The sequence below is a fragment of the Colobus angolensis genome, unplaced genomic scaffold (genome assembly GCF_000951035.1).
Source record: "Colobus angolensis palliatus isolate OR3802 unplaced genomic scaffold, Cang.pa_1.0 Scaffold269, whole genome shotgun sequence".
Lineage (NCBI taxonomy): Eukaryota > Metazoa > Chordata > Mammalia > Primates > Cercopithecidae > Colobus > Colobus angolensis.
The window spans coordinates 2,228,403-2,251,789 of NW_012115921.1; the positions used below are offsets into that span (position 1 = coordinate 2,228,403).

A 23,387-nucleotide genomic window follows, 5' to 3' on the forward strand; every position below is an offset into this window, starting at 1 on the left:
GGGGAGGGGGGAGGGATTGCTTTGGGAGTTACAACTGATATAAATGATGAATTGATGGGTGCTGACAAGTTGATGGGTGCAGCACACCAACATGGCACAAGTATACATATGTAACAAACCTGCACGCTAGGTACATGTACCCTAGAACTTAAAGTATAATTAAAAAAAAAAAAAAGTATTGTAGTTTCCTTTTATTATTACTACATTACTAACAACTCTCTCTGAGCACCACTGGGGATATCACACTCAACTAACAGCTAAATAAAATGAGGCCACTGAAAGTTAAGCAACTAGGCTTAGGAAACAAAGGCTTCGGTGGAAATAATTCAGCTGTGCCAGTTTCCAGCTCTGTTTTCTAGCTGCCAAGCTTCATCATGTATAGGTTTAATTCTACAGTTCTTGGAGATCATTGCATGTCTGAAATGCCAACTCTGACCCATGGGAATTGGTTTTAAGAATCAAATCCAGTCAGAAATGCCCAGTGCTAAATAATTAAAAGGAAGACATCTGTATCACACAGTAAGCTTAGTTTGTGGATGGTTTTATAGGGTACATTTTATCTAATATCTGTATATTCAGGTGAAAGGGCAAAATTTTATATAATAGACTGGGTTTATGAATATAAATTTCAAGACTCTAAAGGAATGGTAAATGTCATTGATTACTGCTCATAAGAGTTGAAAACATAAACATAAAAAAGCATTGCACTCTTATATTACTAAATTCAGAAACCTATTTTTAAAATTCTTTAAGAATATGGTCCCAGAAGTAATGCTTCGCACACTACCCTTTGGATAATTTTTAAAAATAAGTAAAATGCTAGAGTTTTTAAGACCAACTATATTTTTATCATAAAAAATAATACATAATACACACAGTAAAATGTAAAATCTCCCTCTCTGCCCTCTTTTCCCACCATCTCCCAACCAAGAGACAAGCACTGGGAATAGTTTAGTTCGTTTTCTACACACACACACACACACACACACACACACACACACACACCCATCTATATACAGGTTTTTGTTTTGTTTAGTTTTGTTTTAATGAATGAAATCCAGTCTTCTTGAAAGAAACCATCTTCTAAGATAACTTTTAAGACAGTCTTTATTCTTCCCAATAAAGACAGTAGGTCTTCACATAAAGACAGTATATCAAGCTTATCTAATGTGTTCCAGAGTGCCAGGTATGTCTCTTATCACCTAACACCATGGTTATAATGCCTAGGGAGTGGGTTCATATATCTTACCTTAAACTATTATTAGTGACTACAGTATTGTAAGTTTATATATTAAGTGGTCCTGAACTGCTAGTTGATTTCATTCAGTCTTTTTAGGGTTTAAGAAGAGGTAATGTGGGATAACAGGAAAACTGAGATTCAGAGAGGTGGACATGCCATTAATACCTGGGTAATTGACTTAGCCCTCAGTTAAAGGGTTCAATCCTTAGTAGAGTGCCTGCACATACTATGTGCTCAGTGAATGTTAGCTAAGTTGAAGAGACTAAACAGAGAACCTTTAAGATCTCATTTAAGAGGTGACTCCATAGGTTCTAATTATACTCCCAGGGGTTAGAAGAGATATATAAATAAAGGTAGATGTGGATGTTGCCAGAGGCAGATTTAAAAGAAAGACATGACATCTGCCCAATTGTCACCAAGGGAGAAAACAAACAGCAAAAAAGTCATATTTTAAAAGCACAGTGGTCTGGGGACATTCAGAGACAAGAGCCCTATATATTTTCATAGCTCCTACACAGATCAATACCAAAATTGATAAATAAATGAACAAATAAAAGACTAAGTTGTATTAGGTATGTTCTTTAAGAAGGCAGAGAATTTTACATTTCATTTTATAAATTTAGTCAGTGTTAAGTAGAAATTTAAAGATGTTAGCTAATTAGAAAATATTAATAAATGAAATATATTATTTCTCAGTGATGAAAATAAGCTATTACTACATATGTATTCCTCTGGCAAAATAATGACTCAGTAAAAAAAAACAGTATATATGTATGTATGTGTGTATATACACACACACCCACGCATGAAATGCTTCATGTACAGAAACCTTCTCAGTGTTACCTTTGACTATCCTAGGAGTCTTTCTCTCGAGTGGCTAATTCTTATATTCCATTTTGTTATGCACCCCTTTAGTGCTTTCAAACAAGTGTCTATTGGTATAAAATTGAGATGCTGGGTTGTACTACTGTATCCTAGAATTGCTTCAATATGCCTGTGCTGTGTTCCAGGTTCCATTTTAAGTTCTTTCCATCTCTTCTGTCCCCATTATATACTTTTAAAAAGCTACACAGAAAGTCAACTTATAATAAATACTCAATAATATTTGTTAATGCTAACTGAAAACATTAAGTCTTACCAATCAATACCTCTGGTTATATCTTACACAGCCATGACATAAGGGGCACACATACAACAAGGGGAAAAACAAAAAGAGCAAGGCTTACACATCATTAAGCTCAGCTACTCTCCCAAGAAATTCTTCATAAGTTAAGGAGCCACTTTCTCGAACCAATGTAACATGTTTTGCTACTTTTTCTGGTAACTTGTTAATAACCAGCTGTGTCTGATCCGAAATTTGCTGTCCCATGATGAAATGATGTCTTTCAAAATCCAGAAAGAGTGTTGCTTCACATAGTTTCTGTCAAATATACAGAAAAGCTACTTTTACATATAATACAAAAATGGCAACATACTCATTTTTCAAAAAAATAAAGAAAAACTAGGAATACCTTTAAGTGAGAGTTGAGTAGACCTACATGAGTCGAAGGTAGAATTTAAATGACTCTGTTTTCAGATTCACATAGCCAAATGAGAAAACAGGATTCACTTACATATTATTGGGAGGGTGATGAACCTCTAATTCTTATAATTTTATCACATCAAAAACCACTAAAGCACGTGTGCACGTGCACACATGCGCACACACACACACACATTCAAGTAATTGTACTTAAGAGGAAGTTTGTCTATCTTCTACAATTTTCCTAAGAACATTTCCTGACTGCTTACCACATGTCAGGCTCCAAACTGTTTTCTGTATATTGTGTCAATTACTTCTTACGACAATCCTAAGAGGTAGACAATATTATACCCCTACCTATTTCCCATAGACAGGGAAACTGAGCTAGGTGACTTATCTAAAGTTACACAGCTGTAAGTGGTGAAAGTGAACTTTGAATTTGTCTTTCAGATTCTAGTACTTACATTCTTATCCACTATGACATACAAACTTACAGTATACTTACATCAGCTAAATAATTCTGTTGTTGAATTACTTTATTTATAGACATGTACCTTAGTTTTGATTTTTAAAAATATATAAACAGACTTGTGGCTTGAAAAACCTAAGAAAATTAAAATGTTAGATATTTTAACCACCTCACATTTTCTGCTTGGAAAAAGATAGCTATTTTGTTCATTAAGTCTTTTAGGTACCCCCAAAATATATATCTAGTTATCAATTTTTTAAATGCCCCCCAAAATCAGATGCCCCCCCAAGAAATTCTATTTTATTTATCCATCAAAGACTATCATTGTATTTCATCCAAATTAACACTCATATCACATAAAGCAGGTGAAACAGTAATACTCTTATGGAAAAAGTTTTTGTAGGAAGATTGCTTTATCATTAATCAAAAAATAAAGTTATAAATTTAAAATATAAAATATATAACTTTATGAAGTTATTAACACAAAAATATGTAAAATTTTATTGAGGTATTAAAATTTAATGTACTATATTTGAAGTTTATTCCTTTAGTTACCTAAAGTAGGAAAAGGGCAATTGTAATTAAACAAAAAACAACAATTACAATTTTGAATCTGAGCCTACCTGGTAATAGTAAATATCACATTATAGAGATAAATGAAAGGAAGTTGTTGAGGAAGATTCAGGCCAAAAAAAACCCAAAAAAATCCCTGAAGTCAAATTATATGTAAATATTGCCAGGTGGATTTACAGCAACTGCATCCAAGAAGAAACAATTAAAGATCTTAGCTTAGAAGAGGTCTCTAGGGCACTCAACATCAGTGATTGCTGAATTTCAAAGACTAGTAAAATCTCAAAGCACCATGGTGTTGGATACTTGTTTTAATTCTAAGCAAGCACAGTTTCCAAAAATAAACAAAAATTCCCCAAAACTTAACAAAAATCTTAAAAAGAACTTATAACCTGAAAAGTAGGATATAATATTAGAAAAAAAGTCTTTCCCAAGAAGGGCAGTAACTTCACAATGAGGTATACCACGTATTTACCAGGTATACTATACATTGTCCTTATTTTTCTTGACTGAATCCAAACTTGTGAAAAATCATCAGGAGTCAAGGGTTGCAGACTGGTATTAGAGAGCCACTGTGTTACAGGACTTTTTAAAAATTAAACTCAACAAATAGCACATGCCCAGTGCTTATGTTCTGGAGCTACAACAGTGAACAAAAGAAACATGGTTCTTGCCACTTTGGAGCATCCAATACAATGGAGAAGAGACAGTAACCATACAAATAAATGTGTAATTACAAAATGAGAAGTGCTAGGTGAACAAGTACAGGTGCTATGAAAGCCCATAAAAGAGGGACTTGACCTAGTTTTGTATCAGGGAAGAAGCGCCTGGGCAAACAACATTCTACTTAAGGTCAGAATGGTCAGAGTCAGGGATTAAAAAAGAGGTTAGGGACATGGCAAAAGGAGGACACTCCAGGCAGAGGTTATGAAAAGCGTCTGAGATAGGAAGCAGCATGGTGACTTTGAGGTAATTTTTAAAAAGGCCACAATGACTAAAGCAGAGAGGCAAAGGGAGAGGGAAACTGGCACCAAGAGTTGGGCTGTTTAACATTTTTGTTGATGACCTGAAGACTGTATGCCTGCCCAATCTGCGGATGACCAAAACTGGAATAAATGAATAATATCCAGTGAATAATAGGTCAAGACTAAAACAGATACTTACATGCTTAAATGAATTATATTTAATATGACTAAAAGTTAAATCCTGAAAAGCCAACTGCACAAAAACATGTATGTAAGATGTGCTCAAAAGCAGTTAAAATATAAAAGGTCAGGGTTTTTGTTTTTGTGTTTTTTTTTTTTTTTTTTTGAGACGGAGTCTCGCTCTGTCGCCCAGGCTGGAGTGCAGTGGCCGGATCTCAGCTCACTGCAAGCTCCGCCTCCCGGGTTTAGCCATTCTCCTGCCTCAGCCTCCCGAGTAGCTGGGACTACAGGCGCCCGCCACCTCGCCCGGCTAGTTTTTTGTGTTTTCTTTTTAGTAGAGACGGGGTTTCACTGTGTTAGCCAGTATGGTCTCGATCTCCTGACCTCGTGATCCGCCCGTCTCGGCCTCCCAAAGTGCTGGGATTACAGGCTTGAGCCACCGCGCCCAGCCTGTTTTTGTGTTTTTTAAAGAGATGGAGTCTCTCTATGTTGTCCAGTCTGGTAACAAACTCCAGGGCTCAAGCAATCCTCCCGTCTCGGCCTCCCAGAGCACTGGGATTACAGGCATGAGATGCCGCACCCGGCCAAGTCTGGGGTTTTTAATCAAAATAAGTCAACAGTATAACAGGGGCAACAAGTATGCTAAAATAATGCTAAACTCTTGCTAGAAATAGATGTGTTGAGCAAGCAGCCTACTAGTGCATTATGCTCTGCAATGGTCAGGCCACACTGAAAAGTCTGTATTCAGCTCTAAGCAGTTGGCTTTAAAGGATACTAATAAATTAGAACATATTCATGGGCCTAGGAAAGAAAAAAAAGAGGTTTATTCTAGACAGCTAGACAGTCACAGTTTGGTAACAATGAAGCAATGTAAGTTTGTTTAAATATCTGAGGAGCTGTCATGTGGAAAAACAAGATTCATTTACAGAGAACAGGGTGGCCAATAAGTATAAATTAGTAAGTATAAATTAGAAAGGCAGGTTTCGGTTGATTATAAGCATGTCCCAGCATCCAGAAGTGGAAATGGCTGCTACATGTGAGCCCCTCTCATTGGAAGTATGGAAGTGTTTAGGTAAAGATTAGAAGTACATCTAATAAGTGTTATAGGGATTTTTACTTGGGTGGGAAGTGGAGTAGGTGACCTCTAACCTAACATTTTATTCCCAAAATGAAACTTAACCTTCCTCTAACATTCCTGTATCAATTCAATGAAAATGTAATTAAGATTCTAATCAAAAAACTAGCCGGGCGTGGTGGCGGGCGCCCGTAGTCCCAGCTACTCAGGAGGCTGACGCAGGAGAATGGCGTGAACCCGAGAGGCGGAGCTTGCAGTGAGCCGAGATTGCGCCACTGCACTCCAGCCTGGGCGACAGAGCGAGACAACGTCTCACAAAAAAAAAAAAAAAGATTCTAATCAACCAGGCTGAAACTTAATAATATCTACATTACTTAACAAAGAAAAAACTGAACTTTTGAAATATATAGTCTCAATATTTAATATAAATACCTATGATAATTTAACCAGCGTGGTATAGGGGAAATAGAATTTCTCTCCCTCTGCTCTCTTAAGGTCTCCAGCTGGGCCCAAGAATTAAACTAACCTAAGCTAGATTAGCAGGAGAAAAACATACAAATTTTATTTAGTAATTTTTGTACATACATAGGAGCCCTCAAGAAAAATAAGGACTAAAAAAACTAATTAAGGCCAAAAGCTTACATAGTAGATTGGACGAAGGAGAAGTAAACTGTGAAAACATGACAAGACATAAGGGTTTGGGCTGGGGCACTTAATCGTAGAAAAGTGACTAGGAAGATAAGGGTTACTTTAAGAAGGCTTGTTTGAACAGATTTCTCTCAGCTTTGATTGCCCTCCTGGCATAGGGAGGACATCTTTCATATGGCTGTTTTATCTCCAGCCTTCAGGAAGAATAAGGAGGGTCAGTGGGCCCTTCTTACATCTGTTGCTTTTCAATGTGCCTTTAACTCAAAATAATCCTTATGCCAAAGTGGCGTATTTTGCTACCCTACATTACCCACCAAAGCCATATTTGAAAAGAAGAGTTTAGTTGCTTATTTATTGAGTTATTAATAGAAAATGATCCTCTTTGTTTCAGCATTGTTTTCATCTGCTGCCCTAACTTTGAGTAAGGTTTATAATTTGAGGCAGCATATTAACTTGTTATCTTGTAACCGTACTTGGTATCTGGGAAACTTCATCACTAACTCCTTGGATTAAAATGCAACACTGAGAGAGCCTGCAAAAGTGGTTCTCAACATGGTTCAAGAAAGACGGCCTGAAATTTCGTTTATTATGAAAACCATAAAATATTGATAAATATTAACATCTATCACTATACGGGTGTGAAAATAAGATATGACTCTGTGATCTACATACAATATAAAACCACAACACAGAGTGCATGTTCACAAAAACAATCTGTTGAGGCCATCCTCTAGTCAGTCACCCACCACAGCTTTTCACTGTCCCTCTTTGGTGACTGCACATATTTCTATCATACTACGACATTCATTAAGTCACTTGGCCATTTCCCTCTAGTGAGCTTCTTGAGGAGAGCGGCCATGGTCTCTCTTCTGGCAGATACATAAGCACTCAATAGATGTTTACTGAATAAATGCAGTAAATACCATTGGCAGTTTTTGTTTTTTTATTATCCACTTAGTATTCTTTTGACTTTTGTTAATTTGGTCAGCCATCTATTAGTACTAGGTAGGACAGAAGCAGAAGTTAAAAATACATATGAAAGAAAATGTAAAACTGTGAAAATTTATCATTAAATTAATGCTTATGTAAACTGAGAAATATTCACTATTTGATATTAACAAAATACCTCCCCCTAGGTCATGCAACAGTGGTATTGCATAGGAACATAATTTGCAGACCACTGGCATAGAATTCAACAAAAGACAAATTTCTGGTTAAGGTTTCTCAAAGAACTAGCAGCTCTCATATTATTGTGCCACCTATAACACAGTCATTTTTTGCAAGATAAAAACATGCTTTCAAAAAGCATTTGAAGGATTTTCGAAATAAAGAACTGTTATTTTGAAATGCACAAGATCAAGGATTCCAAAAATGCCACATTCTCTAGTGGGTGGTATATACAGTGAATCACTTATTTTTCTAACAAATAAATTGTGGTAGTTCAAATATTCCTTACAAAAATATAAAAATTACATCATGGGTAATTGGCCAAGCAAAAACGAAAAAACTGCTCAAAAACTCCTAAAAATGTAAATCATAATTCATTCATAAAATAACTAAAGCAAAATGGAAAAGGCTGAAAATGAACCAAAATGACTAAATGACAAGTACTGTACTGTAGTATTTTAAAAACCTCTCTGAAACCAGTTCTCCATCAAATTTTGTATCAACCTCATTTAAAAAGGTTTAATTGAAATAAACATCAATGATTTGCATTGTCAAGTCAACTTTAACATCAGTAATAAATACCAAGTACTACTGACTGGGTCCCTAAGGATACTATTTACTTCATTACTCATTGTTTACTCGAACTGCAGATCTGTAAACAGATATCAACTTTTTTTTCAAGACAAGTTAACATAGATACATAATGAAATAATTAGACCAGAGTCACTATAGAGTCTGGTATGCCTGTTCCAGGATCAAAGATCTTGATCAGAAAAAGATATATATACACATTAGAGAGAGACGGAGAAACTACAAAAGGATAGAGTGCTGTACTAGGAGATTAAGAATATGGATTTCTAACAGTACCAGTGTGTTTACTAAATGCATTTCATATTGGAAAAAGCACGCTAGACTTGTAAGAATTCTCTCTGGACCTTTCTTGCCAGTTTGGGAAGGGAAGGGGAAGGAAAGTGTGTTTGTATTTAGACGGGAACCAAGAAGGATGAGGCTACACACATCAAATATGAAGTTCATTTACACCAAATGACAAATATTAATTTTTGAAACATACAGTCGTATTCTTGAGAAAAAGGTTTAGAAACTGAAGTCAGGCAATGTGAAAGAAAAGGAGAAAAAATCCATACTACTGTTGAGCTCTGAATTCAGAAAGCATCACTTCTCAGATGGGTGACTTCGACATAGAGGTGACTAATTTAGGATCGTCGGCCGGTGGCAGCTCATGTCCCCAGACAAAATTCTGAATGGATAGAGGTTATTTTATATCAAAAAGAACGGGTGGAAGGGAGTGAAAACGAATACATTCGTGCTGAAGATGTAAGAATTATAAACAACTGGAAGTGTTCCAGCAGCTTTACATATATGCCAGAGGCAAGAACTGAATTATCTGGCACCGCTAAATAGGACAGTGTCAGAATACAGAAGGGTACACTACCTTTAATAAGGGGCATAGGGATCGATTTCAATAACAATCGTAAATCCACATTTTGTAACACGAGACAAATAACTGAAGGAATAATTTCAAAAGCGAACACAGAAGCCTTCTGCTCCTGCTGTATAATCACTACCTTATTATTAGCAAGAAAACGTTCTTTTCTTAGCCGGGTCTCAAGGTAGCAGCAAGTTTGATGAGGAAAGACTTCTGGGCCTAAGTCAATTCAGAAGTGTGGGGCTGGCTAAGTAGATCGACGTGGCTATTTCTGAGCTATCGTCCCAGGCAAAAGGTTTCTTATTTGGAGTATCCAGCCCGGCGGGGGACCGAGCCTACGGGCCACCCTAGCGCTCGCTCTTGCTACGCCGCCTCAGCCCCTCCTCAAGCGCACCTGGACATTTAACCAACAGCTAAGTCCGGTGGCCGAATGACTGAGCCGGCGGCAATATTCAAACAAACGTTCTGGGATAGAGGAGAAAAAACTCTCTTCGGGTCCCTCAGAACCACCCCCAGGCGGGACAAGCCACCGCCACCCCGGGCAACTGGAACCCAACGGGCAGAAGACGGGCGCCACAGAAGGGCCTCCCCAGCCTGCCCCACGCCCCAATCCGAGGCCCGGGCAGGGCGGCGGGGCCGGGCCTATCTCCCCGGGGAAGTCTGGCTCGGCAGCGGAGGGCCAGCTGGGGTTTCTCTTCCCAGCCCCAGGGTCCTGGAGCAGTTAGCAAGGGAAACACGAAAGGACAGCGCCGCGGAGCTCACCCCAGGTTCAAGGCATCGCGCACCCTGCGGCAGCTGCGGCGCCGCCTCGGCCCACAGCTCAGACCTGCGGGTGGCGGCGACTCAGCCGCGGACTCGGTCGCAAGTCTGTGACGCAAAGCCCCGCCCCCGGCGTGTTGCCTGGAGACGGCGCCCTACCTTCCTCTCCAGCGCCCTTAGCGACACGCGCTCCGCAGCTCCTGAGAGATTCCGAGCCGAGATGGCCATCTGAGAGGAGAGGTGGCGGCGAAGGAGAGTCTCGCCTGTCAGGCTCCCGGAGCAGGAGCTTCACGAGGTGGCCTTGGAAACGGCCTGGCCGGCTCTCATCTCTCCTGGTGCCATGTCCGGAGCGGAAAGTCGAGCGCCCCGCTGGCGACCAAGGCCGCACTGAGAGCCCTGGTTTGGGCTCCAAGATACCACTTCCCAGACCTCCAGCCTCTCCACTGATCACACAAAGATCATCTTGTTTCTTTATGAGGAAATGGATTGTGTTCACCTAGCCGAGTTGTTAAGCATAAGAGAATGTATGAAAAGTAATTACAAAGTTCAAAATCCTGAGCTTTGATAAATGATAGATACGATGATGAACACATATTAGTAATATTACTGCTCTTCGGGACGTCTGAATCAATAATTACTGTCTGTTAAGCATCTGTTGTGTGCCCAGTTCTGCACTAGGCACTTTACAGGCATTGCTCTTGTTTAAGTCGTTTGCTCAAAGTTGCTTAGACAATAAACAACAGAGCAAGGATTTTAACCCAGGTATAGCTGACACTGCTGCCTCTATGCTTAGTAGTTGAACGGCTCCTTATGCTTCTTAATATTTGGACACCCCTCCTTCACCAGTCACTTGTAGATTTACCCTGTGAAGAGCTAATTCTTCCCTCTAATAATAATATTCGTTGACCATTTACTATATGTCAAACCCTATTTTAAGGACTTTAAAGGTGTTAATTCGTTTAATCCTCACAGCAATCCTGTGCGTAGGTGTTATTAATACCTTCACTAAGACACAGGCTTAGAAAAGTCGATTAACTTTTCCAAGTTCAAACAACCATTAAGGAGCAGAGCCAGATTCAAATCCAAGCAGACAGAACCCTGAACCTGTGTTTTTAATTCCTCTTTTAAACTGCCTCCATAGTATGGTGAGATTTCATTAGGGCTAGGTCCATGCCTATTTGTGCATCATTATTTCCCTGACAGCCAGCATGGTGGTGGTTCAATATTTCAACATTTAATGAATATTTGAACAGTGGAAAAGGGAAAAGCTTAAAAATGAAGTATAAATAATGATTTACTAAATTCCAGATGATATCAAATACAACAAGATTCCATAGTGCAGGCTAATCCTGTCCTGGGAGTTAGAAATATCACTCTATAAAAATTGCCTTCAATTAAACATTGTATTGGAGGTTCTGGTCAATGAAATAAAACAAGACAAATACATAAAAGGCATCCAAGTTGGAAATGAAGTTGTAGCACTGCATTTAACTGCATAAGAAAATTGTGGAATGCTACAAAAAAAGCTATTAGAACTAAAAAGTGAGTTTACAAAAGTTGCAAGATACAAAATCAAATATACAAAAATCAGTTGTATTTCTGTATACTAGCCATGAACAACTAGAAATGGAAAATTTTAAAATATCTCATCAACAACAACAACAAAAAAAGTAGCAAATTTAGGGACAAATTTGACCAAAGATGTGAAGGACATATATACTGAAAACTATAAAATATTATGGAATAGCACAGACATGGAATCAACCCAGGTGCTTATCAATAGTGGATTGGATAAAGAAAATGTGGTACATATACACCATGAAATACTATACAACCACAAAAAGGACTAGATCATATCTTCTGCAGCAACATGAATACAGCTGGAGGCCATTGTCCTAAGCAAAATAATGCAGAAACGGGAAACCAAATACCGTATGTTCTCACTTATAAGTAGGAGCAAAACATTGAGTACACAGACACAAATATGGGAACAATAAACACTGGGGATTCCAAAATGGTTGAAAAAAACTACTATTGGGTGCTACGTTCACCACTTGGGTGACGTGTATCATTAGAAGCCTAAACCGCAGCATCATTCAATATACCCATGTAACAAACCTACACGTGTACCCCCTGAATCTAAAATAAAATAAAATAAAAAACATTATTAAAAGAAGTTAAAGAATAAATAAATAGAAATATATTATGTTAATGCATCAGAAGACCGAGAATTTCTAAGATATCATTTCTGCCTAAATTGACCTGCAGATTTAAGGAAATTCCAATAAAAATTCTAGCAGATTTCTTTTTGATGGAAATGACCAAACTAATTCTAAAATTTTTGTGGAAATGCAAAGGACCTAGGATAGTCAACACTTTCATCTCATCAAGAAAAACAAAGTTTTGGAACTTACACTACCTGATCTGAAGAAATTTAATAAGAGCTAATCAACACAGTATAGTATAGGTATGAAAATAGATAGAGTAATGGAACAGTGTAGAGAACCCAGAGATGTATCTATATACATGTTGTCAGTTGATTTTCGACAAATACGCTGAGGCAATTCAATGAGGGAAAAGATAATGTTTTCAACAAATAAACCTGAAAAAATTGAAGAGCATTTGCCAAAAAACTCTTAATCTCTTGCTCCTTTCCTCATATAGTCACAGGATCCTTGGAGTGTTGCTTTTCCAGCCAGAAACCTCTGTGGCCAGTGGCTCCTTTGCCTGAGTTTTGCTCAGGCCCACTGGGCTTGTTCTGCCCATTTGGCCTTGCAGGCTGCACTCGGCTCACGCTACTGGCCCAGATCCCATGCCTGCCAAGGACAAGCCAGGCAGAGTGGTGAGGGGTACGTGAGCAAGTGAACATGAGGTCTGGCCACTGTGCACAGCCAGGCACACTAGCTGTGGTGGGGCGGGCGGCTACAGGTGCCGGCATGGGTGCCGGCTCCTGCAAAGCTGTGGCTGGACCAGGAGTACCACAAGCGACTTCCACTGCTGGCACCAGGGAATGTGGTGGCACCTGGAAGCTTTGAGATGCCAGGAAACGCAGAGCCCCAAAGAGGGTGTTACAGTCCTGGCTCAGGGAGCTCTTAGGTCTGGGCTCCCGGAAGTGTGACAGCTCTTTTGTCCTTCTCTCTTTTCTGCTTCTCATCACTTGCAACACGGGGAGTGAGGGGGTATTTCAGCCCTGTTTGTGTCACAACTCTTTCGGTCCTGCCATTTGACAGGTCCCAAGTTCTTGTCCCATATCCAGGAATAATGAGGTATGCAGACAACTGGAGGGTGAGTGGGGTGAAGAGGTGCTTTATTGAGTGACAGTGCAGCTCTCAGGAAACTCTAAGTGGGTAGCTCCTTTCTGCAGGCAGGTTGTCTGGATGTCTGACCAGCTTTCAGCTGAGAGGAGACCCACAGTGGGTGGCTCCTTTCTGCAGGCAGGTCGTCAGGATGTCTGCTCAGCCCTCAGCAGAGAGGAGACCTGGAGTGGGCAGCTCCTACATGCAGGCAGATTGTCCCCATGTTTCTTGAGTCTGGCTGGCTGAGCCTAGGGTATTTATGGGCTCAAAAGGGAGGAAGTGCATGCTGATTTATCTATGGGCAGCAGAAAAAGCACCATAAGTTCTCACTCCAGTCTGAGGACCTGGCAGCCCAGCCCCCAGGCTTCAGACTGTCAGTTGTGTAAAGGTAGGGTTTCACTGAGGACCCACCCCTTTTTGCCCAGGAGTCTGTCTACCTCATGTCACTGTCCATGGCACCCAGGCTGTTTGGGCCAAGGGGAGCCTGCAGGCCCACACTAAGCTGCCCTCAGTGCCCCCTCAGTTTCCCCTCCCATGTTCATCAGCATCCAAAGTCCAGAGGGGGCTGAGGCGGCAGGGGGCTAGCATGTCAATGTTGCCCCAAGCATGCATGCACCTGCCAGATTGTGACAGCATCTGGGCTTGGCCACAATTTTGCTCTGCCCCAGAAGCAGGGAGAGGCCAGACAGCAGGAGCAGGCACTTGCAAGCCTGTGGGGGCAAGGGCCTTCCTGGGCCCCTGAGAGCACAAGGATGCCCAGGTCCACAGCTGTGGTTGGGCAGCTGCAGCTGTGCCAGGAGGGCAGGGCTCCCACCCCACCAACTCAGAAGGGCGTGGGGCTCCTGCCTGTTCCTGTTTTTGTGATTCTGTGGAGTGTGCAGCCCTGGCCAGGCCTCCCTCACTGCAGCTTGCATCTTTGCAGCAGCTGCTTCAGAGGGGCTACCACTGCCATCAATACTATATATAAAAATTAATTAAAAATGGATCATACATCTAAATGTAAAAGAGCTAAAATCACAAAACTTCTAGAAGATATCTTAGTGACCTTGGATTTCTCAAAGACTTCTTAAAGATGGCACAAAAAGCACAAACTGTAAATGAAAAAAAGGATAAATTGTACTTCATCAAAATTAAACACTTCTGCTTTTTAAAAGACTGTTAAGAAAATGAAAAGGTAAGCCACAGACTTGGAGAGTGTATTTGCAAAACATATATTTGGCAAAGGACTTCTAACTAGAATACATAAATATCTCTTACAACCCAATAAGAAGACAACCCAACTTTTTTAAGTGGGCAAAATATTTAAACAGACATTTCACCAAAGATTTATAGATGACAAAATAAGTGCATGAATTAATACCATTAATCATTAGGGAAATGCAAATTAGAAAAATAAGATTTCACTGTGCACTGTAGCTACTAGAATGGCTAAAATTTGAAAGACAGATCATATCGCATGTTGACAAGCACATGGAACAACTGAAATTCTTGTATACTGCCTGTTGGAAATATAAAATAATACAACAATTTTGGAAAATAGTTTGGCTATTTCTTAAAAAGCTAAATATACACCTACCACATGATCTAACCATTCTACTCCTAGGTATTTACCCAAGAGAATTGACAGCGTATGTCTACACAGAGGCTTATACGTGAATATACATAGCATTAATTGTAATAGGCCCAAACTGCAAACAACCCAAATGTCCATCAATAGGTGAATGGAAAATAAATTGTGGTATATTCACAAAATGGAATATTACTAAGCAATAAGAAGGAATGGTTAGTATACCTCAACAACATGGATGAGTCTCAAAATGACTATTTTGAGTGAAAGAAGCCAGATCCTCCCCTGCAATAAAAGAGTACCTGTGGTGTGATGCCATTCATATACAATTCTAGACAATCCAAACTAATCTGTAGTGACTAAATGCAGATCAGTGGTTGCCTGGGAATGCGGGGGCGGTGTTGTGGAGATGGGTGGAGGGGTAGTACCACCAAGGGGTGAGAGGAAACTTTTTGGGGTGATGGATATGTTCATCAAGCTCTGCCTCCCGGGTTCACACCATTCTCCTGCCTCAGCCTCTTGAGTAGCTGGGACTACAGGCGCCCGCCACCACATCTGGCAAGTTTTTTGTATTTTCAGTAGAGACGGGGCTTCACCGTGTTAGCCAGGATGGTCTCCATCTCCTGACCTCGTGCTCTGCCCGCCTCAGCCTCCCAAAGTGCTGGGATTACAGGCAAGAGCTACCACACTTGGCTGGTCTTTTGGTATTCTTAATTGGTTTTGTCTTTTTTCTATCACAAAAATATTTTCAACTTCACTGAAGGCAAAATTCAAACGAAATAACAGTGGAGTTGTAAAATGAGTCTGGAAGTTATCAGAAAGGATTCTAATTTTCAGAAAATGATAGCATGTAGTGCAGAATTTCAGATTGCCAAGAAAGCATCCTAGGCTTCAAACACTAAAATAGAAATATGGAGACCAAGGAATCAAATTTTTGCCAATACTTACTAGCTTTGTTGTTACTGAGGGAACTCAATTTGTTCTTAATTACCCACAGTCCAAAACACACTGCAGTTTAGTTTCTCTATTAAGATAAATATCAGTTTGACTCACAGAAGTGAGTCAATGGCCAACTCAGAGAGTAAAGTTCAAGTATAGTAGCCTTTATGCATTCTTCTGGCTTGTTCGCAGTTGTATTCTACACCAAAATAAAGTCTTCAAGAAGAACAAAATGTAAGTGGACAGAAACAGTCCTGTACTGAGTGATCTTAGCACTTAATGCAGGTAACTGGATAAAGGTATAACTTGCAGCTCATGAAATCTTAATGAATGAATGTATACATGATGAATGTATATACATGTATTCATTCACAATATTTACAGCCTACTCAGTAAATGTGCTAGATTTACATATACTAACCAAGTGCTAAGAATGCAAGGAAAAATAAAATATGTACACACTTAACACAATAGAATGTGGCATATAACACTGATATATAAACAAATTTTAAAAAGAAGGAATGAAAAAAATTCATTAATGTGGTAGGAGGCAGCCTTCTAAAATGGCTCCCAGTGATCTCCACATCTTGGTATTCATGCCCTTCTATAATCCCCTCCCCTTAAACATGGGCTGGACATAGTGACTTGCTTCCAATGAATAAAATATGGCAAAAATAATTGGATGTCACTTTGAAGATTACATCTAAAAGATGATGACTTTCAACTTGCTTGCACACACTTCCTCTCTGGCTCTTCTTGCTTGTTGCGCTGATGAAGCAAACTGCTATTTTGTGAGCTGTGTCAAAGGAGAGGTCTGCTAGGAAAGAACTGAGGGAGGCCTTTGGCCAACTGCAAACAGGGAACTAAATCCTGTCAACAACCACGTGAGTGAACTTGGAAGTTAATTCTATTCCAGTCAAGTCCTGAGATGACTAAGCCCTGGCAGACACTTGAATTGCAGCTTTGTGAGAGACCCTGAAGCGGGGGACCCAGGTACCCATGCCTGGTTTCCTAACCCACAACAATGTTAAATAATAAATGTTGTAAAAGTTATGAAGTTTTCAGATAATTTGTTTTGTAACAATTGATAACTCATACAATTAGGAAGAAAAGGAAGGTGATTAAAATAGAAGGAATGGCAGTTGCAAAATGAGAGGGCATTGTAGAGATTAAATTCTAGAATGGTAAATGGATTTGTGTAGCCATAGCATAAAGTATCCTTGCAGGAATGAATAAAGTTTGAGAAGAGGATTCAAGGTCAAATTGTAAAATGCACTCAGCGTCATTTATTTTAGTGTTCTCTTACAGAAACCTCGCCAACTATTTTAAACAACAAAAAAAAGTTTAAGACAGGAAATTAGGTACTTATAAAATCATTGGAAAGGCTGGAGTAATTCTAGTCTTAGCCCCAGGAATGCCTCCCAGAACAATTATCTCTGAATGGGTCTACTAGGGAAGTTTCCATCTCCTCCATAATAAGAAAAGTAGGGAAGCAGGAGATGCAACTGTAATAGGTCTGTTGCTCAATGTGCATGGGAAGTCAATATGCCGAGACATGGGGGTTGCAGCAGAGAAAGAGGTTTAATCATACACAGGGCTGCTGAACGAGGAGACAGAAGGAAACTTCAAATCTGTCTCCTCAGGGAATTTGAGGCTAAGGTTTTTAAGGGTTTTGGAATGGGCCAGAGTATGGAGATCATTGACTGGTCAAGGAGTGTGGGGAAGTCATGTGACAGGAAGGTAAAGAAATGATATTTTCTCTCTCTAAAGAAAAGGAGGGAGCAAGAATTCCTTGAAGAAATGGTTGATTCTAGAACCGGGGCAAAATAAGACACCAAAAAAAGATACAAAATAAGGGACACTGGAGCATCTTGTAGTGCCAGAAAGTAGGGAAGTGCCCAATAAAAACACAAAGAAGGGAGTATGTCAAAGGGATACAGGAGCAAATGGAAAGAGCTCCCAATAGTCAGTCTTGGAAAAAATTGAGCAACAGTATAAATAAAATAGTATTGTATTATTACCTAAAGTAGAAAATATTCTTGAGTCCATAGTGATATGAATAAATTATTTAAAGCATAAATTAATGAGGGGGAATAGATGAATCTCCTGTGCAGGAAAAGCCCAAATAATTTATGTAGATATTCCACTTTAGAGGAAGCAGAGCATAACTCCTGTCTAATTAGGTATGGGTTGTGCATAGTGATGTCTTTCCAAAGAATATGGTATAGAGAAGAGTAACTTTACAGTGGAGAAACCTGACAAACACTACCTCAGCGAGGTGCATAAGGTGAACATCAGCAGTAATAGATCATGTTGATATTATGTACCCTTGATATAACACCATGAAAATGGCACTGTATTTCTGTGGTCTTCCTTCCCAAAACATATAGCCCCAGTGTAGTCATAAGAAAACATCAGAGAAATCCCAGCTGAGAGATATCCTATATAATACCCAAATAGTATTCCTCAGAACTGACAAAATTATCAGGAACAAGAAAAGTCAGAGAAGTTGTCACAGCCAAGAGGACACATGATGACTAAATATAACGTGGTGTGCTGGGTGGGATATTGGAACAGTGAAAGGACATTAGGTAAAAACTAAGGAAATTGGAACAAAGTATGGACTTCAGTTAATAATAGCATATCAGCATTGTTTCATTAGTTGTTACAAGTGCACCATACTAATATCAGATAATGATAACAGGGGAAACTGGTGTGGGTATATGGGAACTCTTTGCACTGTTTTCACATTTTTTTGGTAAATTTATTCTGAAATAAGTTTATTTTTTAAAAAGTAAATAGTCTTTTAGATGCTAAAGGAGGAGATCTTAAATCACATCAGCACTGTTTGGAAATTTGGGCATTTCCTGAGGAACATAGAGAGAGGAGAGAATTCCTATTTGATTTCAGTATTACGAAAAATGCTCTTAGATCAAACTTGACCTTATACATAGACTATTACAGGAGTAACCCACTAAATTTTATTTACTTTAACTAGAAAATCCAATTAACAAATAATTGCTTTTCCTCCTGTTTGGAGCCTATGATATTATGATTATATAAATATTAATATATTGGTTTTTATCCACAGTTCCTGGCTCAAAGCTCCCAGAGTCCTTGTTACAGTCTTTTGTTACAATGTTGAGGTGCTTTAGGGCTCAGAAGCAGGTCTCAGGAAACAGAATCTCTCTTTTTTTTTTTTTTTTGGAGATGGAGTCTCACTCTGTCACCTAGGCTAGAGTGTAGTGGTGCAATCTCGGCTCACTGCAACCTCTGCCTCCTGGGTTCAAGCAATTCTCCTGCCTCAGCCTCCCAAGGAGTTGGGACTACAGGTGCACTCCGCCATGCTTGGCTAATTTTTTTGTATTTTTGTAGAGACAGGGTTTCACCGTGTTGCCCAGGCTCATCTCGAACTCCTGGGCTCAGGCAATCTGCTCGCCTCAGCCTCCCAAAGTGCTAGGATTATAGGCATGAGCCACCGCGCCCAGCCAACAGAATCTCTTTCTCTGACCTTCTCCTGTCCCCCCTTTTACCTGCTTCAAGGCAGGACTCTAATCTGATTGTGGATCAAAAGACCATCATTCCAGACAGAGTCCTGACCCATACTCTGGAGGAAGAAAAGCTGCACAGAGAGGCCAAGGGGAACCCCAGGCAGAACATGTGGTGTTTGGTTTTCTGTCCTTGTGATAGTTTGCTTAGAATGATGGTTTCCAGCTTCAACAAGTATGCCTTGCTGGGCTTCCCAACTCAGTCTGTTCATATGAGGTCATGCCCTTTTTGTCCAATCACATTTCTACTCAGTTGTCAATCATGCCTATGTGAAAAACAAAAAGGACAGGGTTTGGAGAGCTTCTGGATGGCTGAACACATAGAGATTACTGGAGGATGACAAGGGCATGGAATCTCTGTGCCCCTTCCTCCCTACCTGGGCCTATGCATCTCTTCAAGGTTATCCTTTGTAACAACCTTTATAACAAATCTGTAAATGTGTTTATCTGAGTTCTGTGAGCAGCTCCAGCAAATTAATTGAACCCAAAGAGGGCGTCATGAGAACCCCTACTTAAAGCGGGTCATTGGGAGTTCTGGAGGCCCAGACTTGCGACTGGTGTCTGTGGGGTGGGGGGCAATTTTGGGGGCCGAGCCTTCACCCTGTGGGATCTGACACTATCTCCAGGTAGATAGTGTCAGAATTTAATTAAAGGATACCCAGCCGGTGTCTGCTGCTTGGTGTGTGGGGAAAAACCCCCTTACCTTTGGTCATTGAGTTCTTTGTTGATGACTGTTTTGGTGGTGTGAGAGCAGAGGAAAACCAAGGCTCAGGAGTTTTTCTGAAACAGAGGCTTAAAACATTTTCTTTTTTCTTTTCTCTTCTTTTTTTTTTTTTGTACAAGCATGATGTTTATTTTTTGTCTTTTTTTATTATTATACTTTAAGTTCTAGGGTACATGTGCACAATGTGCAGGTTTGTTTCATATGTATACATGTGCCATGTTGGTGTGCTGCACCCATTAACTCGTCATTTACATTAGGTATATCTCCTAATGCTATCCTTCCCCTCTCCCCCGACCCCATGACAGGCCCTGGTGTGTGATGTTCGCTACCCTGTGTTCAAGTGTTCTCAGTGTTCAATTGCCACCTATGAGTGAGAATATGCGGTGTTTGGTTTTCTGTCCTTGAGACAGTTTGCTCAGAATGATGGTTTCCAGCTTCATCCATGTCCCTACAAAGGACATGAACTCATCCTTTTTTATGGCTGCATAGTATTCCATGGTGTATGTGTGCCACATTTTCTTAATCCAGTCTACCTCTGATGGACATTTGGGTTGTTTCCAAGTCTTTACTATCTAGAACTAGAAATACCATTTGACCCAGCCATCCCATGACTGGGTATATACCCAAAAGATTATACATCATGCTGCTATAAAGATACATGCACATGTATGTTTATTGCGGCACTATTCACAATAGTAAAACATTTTCTTTTTGGTGTGAGAGACCCTATCATTCTTTAGTAAAAACGTATTTACTTGCATGTTATTATTGTCCTTACAAACTTGTTTTTCCCTAGAGCAATTGATTTTGCTTTAGGTACTAGCTGAAGGTCTAGAGGCAATACAATTTAGGATTCTTGTCTAGAAATCAGTATGATTCAATTCTGTTCAAGCCAAATGATATCCGTAGACTCCAATTGTGTGCAACCCCTGGGTGGAGCCTCAAGTCATCTGCGTTAGTCCAGCTTCCTATTCTTGGAAATCAGCTTTGCTTGATTGGACCTATATTGGCAAGTTAATGTTTGATAGTGGCCTGGCCTTTATAAAAGCATACAATTTTGCAGACGACTCCTTCTCAGGCTAGAGTATCTTTGCTTGAAGGAGTGGATTTATTCTGTATGAGCCAGGGAAGCAGGCATGAAGAAGGGGCATTCTGAAAGGGCAGGGAAGATCTTTTGCAGCAGCTGAAAATGCCATCACATGGCTCTCCACCTGCCTCTTTTGAAGACTGGCTGTGGAGAGGTGGACTGTAGGTCTGAAGTGGGGAGATACCTTGTATTCTTCCAATTTCTCTTTGTTCAGTGGAGAATAAAGAAAATTTAAATAAAGAGGAGATTTCTAGACCAAGCGCTAACTTTAGTTATCTGTGACATTGGGCTTCATTTTATTTACTCTGTGAATGAAGGATTTAGAGGAAATTATTCTGGATCCTTCTAAGTCTTACATTTTCTGACCCTATGAGCTGGCTCAGGTAGGTCTTTCTTGAGGTTGGTATCTACATCAATGAGGAGGCAGTTCTCAAAGTTCTCTAGTGGTTCTCTTTTTCTTCTTGTCATTGCCAACGGATTTAAGATAGATTCTGAGAAGTTGACACAGGAGTCCTAAATTGTTTTCCTTACTTCACCCCTGTTGTTTTTGGTAAGTGTCCAATTTCAAGCTTGCATATTGGAATAGTTTACATTTCTATATTGTCGTTTGCAAGAGAAGCACTGTGGTGTAGGGAAAGGAGCACGGGCTTTGCAGTCACTCTGATCTTTACCATTTAACTAGACCTGTGACCGCAGAAAGTAATTTAACTTCTCTAAACATCCAGTTTTCTAATTAATAAAAATGGCAGTAATTATCCTCACCTCTCAGGGAAAGTGTAGAGATTAAATGGGGCAACATGAAAAATGACTATCAGTAGATGTTCCATAAATCAGCCATCCATCCCTTCCTTCCTTCCTTCCTTCCTTCCTTCCTTCCTTCCTTCCTTCCTTCCTTCCTTCCTTCCTCCCTCCCTCCCTCCCTCCCTCTCCTTTCTTTCTGTCTTTTCTTCCTTCCTTCCTCCCTCTTCCTTCCTTCCTTCCTTCCTTCCTTCCTTCCTTCCTTCCTTCCTTCCTTCCTTCCTTCCTTCCTTCCTTCCTTCCTTCCTTCCTTCCTTCCTTCCTTCCTTCCTTCCTTCCTTCCATAATGATGGAAGTTACATTTTTATCAGTATGTTTGCACATATTTGGGCTATCGAGTGATTCTATGTGGCTGGGTGGGGTTTTTCTTCTCCCCGCTTCCTCCTCCTGGATAGGGCACAAACCTGTTTAACAGGAGAAGATGGTAGCATTCTAATCTGTAGTAGATGCCCACAAGATGGGAGATGTGGTGTGGGAGATCTGGTTTTTTCAGCTAACACACAGAGGGAAGATCACTACTTAGGTGCTTTCCTTCTTTTCTTCACTCCCTGAGAACTGGACGAAGCCGATAAAGCTTAAGGATGGACAAACCAGTTTCAAACTCAAAGACCTACAGGGCCAGGCAGGTGATACATATGAGGGACATGGGCTGGGTGTGAAAAAAAAGGCAACAGCATTACAAAGTTCATAGGAAAGGACACCTTTACTTTGGCATGAGTGTGCAATAGAGAGTCATGAGGACTGTGCTGAAACAGAAAGAGCAGACCCCATTGAAAGGGGACAGCCACTACTCAGTATCAGATAATGATTGCTATGAGGGAACATGTTTTCTTTACTTCCAGATCTTTCCATTTTTAGAAGGAACCTAGAAATGTAAACTTGTGAAATCTCTTGATTTTTAATGCCTGGCAATGAAACCAAATTTTAAAATTATACTCCGTGGGCCAACTGAAAAAGATTATGCCAGTAGGTTGTGGCATCTGGGCTAAAGGAACCACGGAGCTGTGGGGGTCACTGGTGAGGGGAAGAAGATAATTAGCAGTCTAAGGGGGAGGGAAAGAGAAAACTAGAGAAGCAGGGCTGTCAAAAGTAAGACAAGTGAGCCATCCTGAATCTTTAGCTCCCTGGTGAATTCTGAAATGGATGGAAATGTAGGGCCAGCATCTCGAGTAAAGGACTGTTTAATGTGTATGTACTTGGCCAACTCAAAATAAAATGTTTGGAGCATGAATAGCCCCATATGATATATGCTGTTTGGTTGACATATGCTTGTATTTTAACAACCAATGTTGTCCCTTTTATTTTTGCAAACAATATGGTATGATCTGGTCCTCACTTTAATTTTACATGAAAGGTATAATGCATCTATGTATATAAGAGAGCAAA

At 40.0% G+C, this 23,387-nt stretch overlaps 1 protein-coding gene across 4 annotated transcripts in view; it reads right to left on the reverse strand.

Moving 5' to 3' along the window:
- RNF141 (ring finger protein 141) overlaps positions 1-10,171 on the reverse strand; it is a 34,018-nt gene extending 23,847 nt beyond the window's left edge. For 2 of the 4 annotated variants that reach the window (XM_011947637.1, XM_011947633.1), the window contains exons 1-2: positions 10,046-10,171; positions 2,467-2,660 (exon numbers count right to left, since the gene is read on the reverse strand). In XM_011947637.1, coding sequence (XP_011803027.1) covers positions 2,467-2,609 — 143 coding nt within the window. In that variant the 5' untranslated portion in view covers positions 2,610-2,660; positions 10,046-10,171. Of the gene's footprint in view, positions 1-2,466; positions 2,661-8,188; positions 8,191-9,677; positions 9,826-10,045 lie in introns of those variants that run through there. The other 2 variants (XM_011947634.1, XM_011947638.1) reach the window with 2 other exon arrangements.
- Between the last annotated feature and the right edge of the window lie 13,216 nt (positions 10,172-23,387).